The sequence below is a fragment of the Antedon mediterranea genome, chromosome 3, assembly GCF_964355755.1.
Source record: "Antedon mediterranea chromosome 3, ecAntMedi1.1, whole genome shotgun sequence".
NCBI lineage: Eukaryota > Metazoa > Echinodermata > Crinoidea > Comatulida > Antedonidae > Antedon > Antedon mediterranea.
The window spans coordinates 23,838,220-23,845,868 of record NC_092672.1 but is presented as its reverse complement, the minus strand read 5'-3'; the positions used below and the strand labels follow the sequence as shown (position 1 = coordinate 23,845,868).

Here is a 7,649-nt window from a genome sequence, read left to right as displayed (position 1 = left end):
TCTCAAAGCACTTTGTAATAATTTGGGTTAGAGCAACAGGACGATAATCATTTAATATTTTCGGCTTAGGTACTTTATTTATTGGGGCTATTATTGAATACTTCCACATGCATGGGACACAAGAAGAGCTTAACGACCAGTTAAATAATCTACAAAAGATAGGCGCAAGTTGTTTATAGCATGACTTTAAAATATTGCCAGTTAGTTTATCTGACCCAGCTGCTTTGTTTGGCTTAACACCCTTAAATACTTTCTCAACTGAAAGCAGATCAAATTCAGGTACATCAGATTTGGTTGTATTTAACTCTAGGTTCAGTTTAACATCATTATCATTAGTATTATTAATTTGGTCATCATTATCAAATCTGTTAAAAAATATATTCAGTTTATTTGCAAAGTCCAATGGGCGGGATCCGGATGGAACTATTGTTGTGTTCTGCCTTTTCGCGTTTCCAATAACTTTCTTTAATCCATTCCATGTTTGCTTGGGGTTACCGCTATCAAAATCATTCTTTATTTTCTCTCCAAATTTGCGTTTGGCATCATTAATTCGCTTTTTCATTAACTTCTGAATACGCTTCTTTTCCATAACATCATTATTGCGGACAGCTTGTTGTTTTTGCTGTAAAAGTTCTCGGATATCCTTAGTGACCCATGGTTTACTATTTGGATACATTTTTATTTCCTTCTTTTTAATGATGCTAGACTCACAAAAATTAATATATTCAACAATTGTTTCCATAGTGGCGTCAATAGAATCTGTATTCATAAACACATCCCAATTCGTAGCTTCAAGACATCCTTTAAATTCCTCCATACTATCATTTGTCCACACTTTGATTTCCTTGACCATTGGTTTACTTTGTTTTAACTTTTGTTTTAATAAGCTGGTATTAAATGAATCATCTTGTGATCTGATTTACCAAGACCTGCCTTAGGCGACGACTTGTACGCGTTCTTTATGTTGCCGTAACAACAATCAAGTATTTTGTCACCGCGTGTGGGAAAGTCTACGTACTGATAGTAATTCGAAACCTTCTTGAGGTCGCACGAGTTAAAGTCACCAGTGACTAACTTAACAGCATCAGGGGATTCTGTGTCCAGGGTGCATGCTTTCAACTCATCCAGTTTATTGCGGAGTGACTGAGCATTCCCTGTTAGTATAGAGGGTAGCGGAGCAGAAAACTTACGGCGTTTAAGTCTAGCTTTAAGACCACCTCTTCTCCCTCGTTTCCTATTTTTGATCTGCGCTCCTAACGTGTCAGTGTCAGTGGCACTAGGCCTAGATCTACGTTGCACGCCGGGTAACGCAGGTCGGAGTTGAATGAGCTCCTCGCGGCTATACGTGATGTAGCGGGGTGGGTAACTCGGCCTAGGTGGTACCGTCGACAAACAACTACCAATTCCATCGAAAACCAACAGAAACCAGAGCTCGAAACACGATATAACTATACTTAGATACATAATGAAAGTAAAAATAAGGCAACTGGATACAAAAATATCACCGAAACATCAAATTTAAGACGATATAACAAGACAATTCCATTCAATCTTTTATTTCGGAATCATTTGTCCATAGAAAATAAACATAATTTTGTGTCAATTAACAAATTCAAATAAAAATATTAATACAAACAATATCGGAATAAATTAAATAAACCAACACAACCTTTATAACACACCTAAGAAGATTCTTAATCCATTTGGAGAATTGTGAGTTATATTTTATTAAAATGTGCTATTGCTCTTTTAAAGACGTCATTGAGAGTGCAATGTTGATATATGTGCACAAGAGTACTGCAATTTAGTTTTGCATGTTTGTTTTTGTTACACGGTGAGTGAGCAACCACAAGTTACAAGAGGCTAGGTTGTAGTTGAATGACCACGTTGGATCAACCATTTGAATGATTTAGGCCTTTCCTTTCATTAAAAGTAAAGGTAAAAATAGTAAAAATATTTTCTTAGGTGAAAGATGAAAATATTTATATATTTTCACCTCATAAATTTTTTGTGCCATTGTACTTATAAACATTCATTATTTTTATACTATTTAATGGCAGGAATCACAATATAATGCTATATACCTGAAGGTTTGATAACCTTGGGTATTTCATCGTCAATGTATTTCTGAAATACACTGTATGCTATGAAAGTGATTATAGGTACTAACACTGTATGCTATGAAAGTGATTATAGGTACTAACACTGTATGCTATGAAAGTGATTATAGGTACTAACACTGTATGCTATGAAAGTGATTATAGGTACTAACACTGTATGCTATGAAAGTGATTATAGGTACTAACACTGTATGCTATGAAAGTGATTATAGGTACTAACACTGTATGCTATGAAAGTGATTATAGGTACTAACACTGTATGCTATGAAAGTGATTATAGGTACTAACACTGTATGCTATGAAAGTGATTATAGGTACTAACACTGTATGCTATGAAAGTGATTATAGGTACTAACACTGTATGCTATGAAAGTGATTATAGGTACTAACACTGTATGCTATAAAAGTGACTATAGGTACTAACACTGTATGCTATAAAAGTGACTATAGGTACTAACACTGTATGCTATGAAAGTGATTATAGGTACTAACACTGTATGCTATGAAAGTGATATTAATTCTATTTCAATAACAGATGTAAAAATATAAAAATCCTATGAGATTTGCAAATAGATATTTGATATTGCATCCAATGCCTATGTAGTAGTTGCTTACTAGTAGAAGTGTATTTAATATATTATGATACGAAATACGTCTGAATCTGTGAAAGTCATATTTACCAATGTTATTCACATACTTGTCTTCAATGGACTCCTCTGGAAAAAAAAGGTTAAATAATAACAGATATTTAGGCTTTCACTATGAATTGAAAATCATACAAAATGCGTACTGTAAATCTTGTAATTTTATCTAGCTTCTAATGTGTACAGACACAAATGATACATACATTTACAACAAGGGTCTCAAGGCATAGTAACAAATAGAGAAATGAACTTTGCCCAAAAATACATCTATCAGTTGAAACCAGCATTTTTGAAACTATTATTTAGGGCATAATACTATAAGTTATTTGATATATACACGTATATCTGACATTTTGGAAAGGAACAAATATTGGTAAGTATATGTTAATTTTTTGTGTTAAATTTCTACAAATCCGTTAAAGTGATTTTGTAGTTTTAGCCTAGAGAAAAATAACAATGCATTATTGCAAGATTGTATATATTATTCATTTTTCGTCAACATCCTACCTAGGCTTCATGCGATCTTAAACAATAAAAACACAAATAATAATTTACCCTTTGATAGGACATTGTCTCCAAACAGATTACGGTAACGTTTCACTTCCATTCCTCTGCTTCCACATGGCAACACATCTTTGTCAAATTTGCGTACAACATGCATATGAGTAGGTTCACCTTTTGAAGCACACACACAAGGGATGTACATCTTTACTTTAACACCATGTGCATTCTTCTCACTCAAAAAGTGTAATTCTTTTTGAAGGAAACTAAGCACCTGAAAAATAAATAAAGTTGTAACAGTAATGCAATAACAATTAAAAAGGAACAAATTAAGAGGCATATATCAGTATTTCTAATGGCTAATTGTGTAAATAGAATTGTGCTTGTGAAAGATGTAAAAGCAACAAGTTGGAGGTAATTCTAAATAAAGTGTAGAATGTTTGATACTGGCTTACCTTCTTACAGATGCTAGGATGTGGATCATCATCTTCAGGAGAGCTGCTTCCTGATTCTGTGTTCATGATTGTCGTTCTGACAATTGTTGTCTTCAATATAAAAAACAAATCAATTCTTTAAACATTTTCATCTTCATTGGATTCTGCCGTCATCCATTATTTGTCATTATTGTTTTTTTACCTCATTGTTTTTTGGTCGAAATAATAGACTTTTGAGTAGAATTGAATAAAACTATTTATTATTATTTTACCTGGAACAAACGACGGTTGTTAATAGTAGCAACATTTAGAAGCACAAGATGATGGCCATCAACATTCAGTTCTACATGCTCATAAGATAATGTAGGCTCAACATCTTCCATTTGAAATTCCTCAATAAATTTAGTTGCAACACGTTGGAAGAGATCATCTGGAAGGTAGCCATCAAAGTCATGAAAGAGAGAAATAGCATGCTTCTCTTCATATTCAGCAGCCTTTGTATCATCACGTTGGGGCTTTAGGCGTGAAAGAACATAGAACATTCGTCCAACTTTCTAAAGAAACAAAAATGGAACATGAGTCCTAGATAGAATATATGAACAAATAATTAAACTAAAATGTTAAATAAAATGTAAATACCTCTTTACTCCTTTTTTCACACATTAACCCAAAGGTTTGCATGAGAGACACAAAGAAGATAATCATCTCATCTGAATCATCCTTCCAAATATGCTGCAACAGTCTTTCATCCAGTTTTCCCCCATTTAAATTTCTCCAAAGCTGTTTCAGAGATGGCTAAAAAACATAAAAGCACAAAAGTGTAATTTGTTAATGCAACAAAGTAATTGTTATTCTTCTCTTCAGTAGAACCTCTCCTTTGAGAAAACCTTATTGAAGCTTAGCTCTATTAAGGGGACACTTTGTTGGGTCTTCCCTTAAACCTTATTAAAACTTACTGGTGAAATGAATGAGAGGCAGATTAACACCATAGCTAACCTCTATTAAGGGGACACTTTGTTGGGCATTCCCTTAAACCTTATTAAAACTTACTTGTGAAATAAAAGAGAGACAGATTAAGACCATGGCTAACCTCTATTAAGGGGACACTTTGTTGGGCCTTCCCTTAAACCTTATTAAAACTTACTTGTGAAATAAAAGAGAGACAGATTAAGACCATGGCTAACCTCTATTAAGGGGACACTTTGTTGGGTCTTCCCTTAATGGGAGTGCTACAGTAATATGTTTATTAGAATATAATAGAAATAATAAGGTATAATTTCGTTCTCTGTGTGGCAGATATTACATTTTTGCAGGTAAATGCATCACACTAAAAAAAAATTACCACAATGTTTACGTCTGATATTCACCAATGATTGACACCACTCAAAGAAGTGAAGTTTGCTAACCTGAATGCTGGGATCTATAACTGTGATGATTGTTTTAAACTTGTCAACTACTCCCATCAAATCTATAACAATTTTTTCTTTGAGGATCTTGTCATCTGGGTAGAACAGAATTTCGCCGATGTCATGCAAGTACTCAAGAAACAGTTTTCTGTCAGTTATCTTACAACGAGCAAGTAAATCATTAATCTAAAAGTTAAATAAATATCATAATGAAAAATGTAATGAAAAAACAAATGCTGATTAATTACAAACTGGTTTTCTGTTGATGTTGTCATTCATTTCGTTGTTGAAAGGTTGTTTATATAGGACATAATACTTTATCATGCAAGGGTAGATTTGAATTCTGAATTCCCAACCAACAGTAAACTCAAGGTTCACCACTTACTTCAATAATTATTAGAGGACAAAAAATGTTCCTTTTGTTTTGGTACTTGGTACTCTACTAAAATTGCACCGTTCCTGTTTGAAGATTCACTTCAAACACTCATTTGTTGAAGATTCACCATAAACAGTCAATTAACACAGACAGAAAAGCAGGGATTACTGTTATATTACTATCAATAACCAACTTGTATCCCACACAATTTCAAATGCTTTTTTTCACTATAATTAACACCATTCAATGCAACACTCAGAAAAACAGGGTTTATTGCTTTAAATGTAATGGATGTTAAACATTAAAAGACACATTCATCAATCAATCTGTTAAAGATATTTTATTCTAACCTCAGATGTTGGTAGATATAGTTTGGCTTTTCGTAACTGTTGTATTTCCAGCAGTACTTGCAGCCATTTAATTGGAAAAGTAAGAATCATCATCTGGACTAATTTTTGTATTTTGAGGATGATTTTAGAAGCACCGCTCTTTTCAAATGAGACACTGTTTTCAATGGTAAAGAGCTCTCCTTGATACACCATGTCCTCAAATGGTTTTCTTTCCAGGGCTTTCCAAAGTATATTCTCTATTTCCTTTACCTAAAATAAATAACATCATATTTGAATTATACTTATGTCAAGGGAAGATTTAGAGTGTGCCTAGCCAACCCCAACCCCTTTTGTAAAGTGCAAAAAGTGTTTCGTTTAAGTTATGTTACGCATTTACGTACCCAGTGTACATTGTATAATTATACCAATATAAGAAAACAAAAATCAAAATGTGTGCTAAATCATAGATATTTGTATACCCTTTTATTTGTTTTATTATATCCAAATGAAAGATAAAATTAAGTTAAGTTAATTAGTTAATAATAAGCCAGCACAGTACAGTAGTATGCTCATGACATGACGTATAAAACAATCATACATGATTGCCAATGTTAGAGATGAAACTACATATTGTTTCCAATGAATTAATGACAATATACAATTTTGTACTGTTTAAAAGGAAATGTGATGACATATGTACCCTTTGTTGTCTTTCTTGTTCAGTTTTACCAAGGCTCTCATAATGTGTACCAATCAGCATTATCTTGTTATTTTGTCCTTTTCTTACGTTTACAAAAACAGAACGAATCCAAAACAGAATGAAGTCAAGATTTGTCATTCGATGTTCATAAACTTTTCCCTAAATAAAAAAAAATGAACAAAATTTACATTTAAAATTTTTAAAGTTCTAGTTTGACAAATTATCTATTATTATTAGCAGCACAAATGAATAGAAAAACAACACTATCATGGAAGTGGAAATAACAACAATCATATATCAGGCATCTGCTATTAACAACACTATCATGGAAGTAGAATTAACAACAATCATATATCAGGCATCTGCTATTAACAACACTATCATGGAAGTGGAATTAACAACAATCATATATCAGGCATCTGCTATTAACAACACTATCATGGAAGTGGAATTAACAACAATCATATATCAGGCATCTGCTATTAACAACACTATCATGGAAGTGGAATTAACAACAATCATATATCAGGCATCTGCTATTAACAACACTATCATGGAAGTGAAAATAACAACAATCATATATCATTATCAGGCATCTGCTATTAACAACACTATCATGGAAGTGGAAATAACAACAATCATATATCAGGCATCTGCTATTAACAACACTATCATGGAAGTGGAATTAACAACAATCATATATCAGACATCTGCTATTAACAACACTATCATTGAAGTGGAAATAACAACAATCATATATCAGGCATCTGCTATTAACAACACTATCATGGAAGTGGAATTAACAACAATCATATATCAGGCATCTGCTATTAACAACACTATCATGGAAGTGGAATTAACAACAATCATATGTCAGGCATCTGCTATTAACAACACTATCATAGAAGTGGAAATAACAACAATCATATATCAGGCATCTGCTATTAACAACACTATCATGGAAGTGGAAATAACAACAATCATATATCAGGCATCTGCTATTAACAACACTATCATGGAAGTGGAATTAACAACAATCATATATCAGGCATCTGCTATTAACAACACTATCATGGAAGTGAAAATAACAACAATCATATATCATTATCAGGCATCTGCTATTAACAACACTATCATGG

General features: G+C 32.8%; 1 protein-coding gene across 1 annotated transcript; it reads right to left on the bottom strand.

Annotated features, from left to right (window-relative positions):
* Positions 1-879: 879 nt before the first annotated feature.
* LOC140044178 (uncharacterized) lies at positions 880-6,663 on the bottom strand. The gene is made up of 8 exons (XM_072088656.1): positions 5,832-6,663; positions 5,106-5,291; positions 4,339-4,494; positions 3,972-4,253; positions 3,721-3,810; positions 3,320-3,539; positions 2,774-2,836; positions 880-1,448 (listed from the first exon to the last, which is right to left on the bottom strand). Exons 1-8 carry the CDS (start codon positions 6,021-6,023, stop codon positions 880-882), a joined length of 1,758 nt encoding a protein of 585 aa, XP_071944757.1. The 5' UTR covers positions 6,024-6,663.
* Between the last annotated feature and the right edge of the window lie 986 nt (positions 6,664-7,649).

Coding starts and splice junctions, on each gene's coding strand:
- LOC140044178 (XM_072088656.1), bottom strand. CDS start 6,023: ATGGTGTATCAAGGAGAGCTCTTTACCATTGAAAACAGTGTCTCATTT. Junction 5,292..5,831: donor TATATCTACCAACATCTGAG/GTTAGAATAAAA, acceptor TTTAACTTTTAG/ATTAATGATTTACTTGCTCG. Junction 3,811..3,971: donor ACAACCGTCGTTTGTTCCAG/GTAAAATAATAA, acceptor TTTATATTGAAG/ACAACAATTGTCAGAACGAC.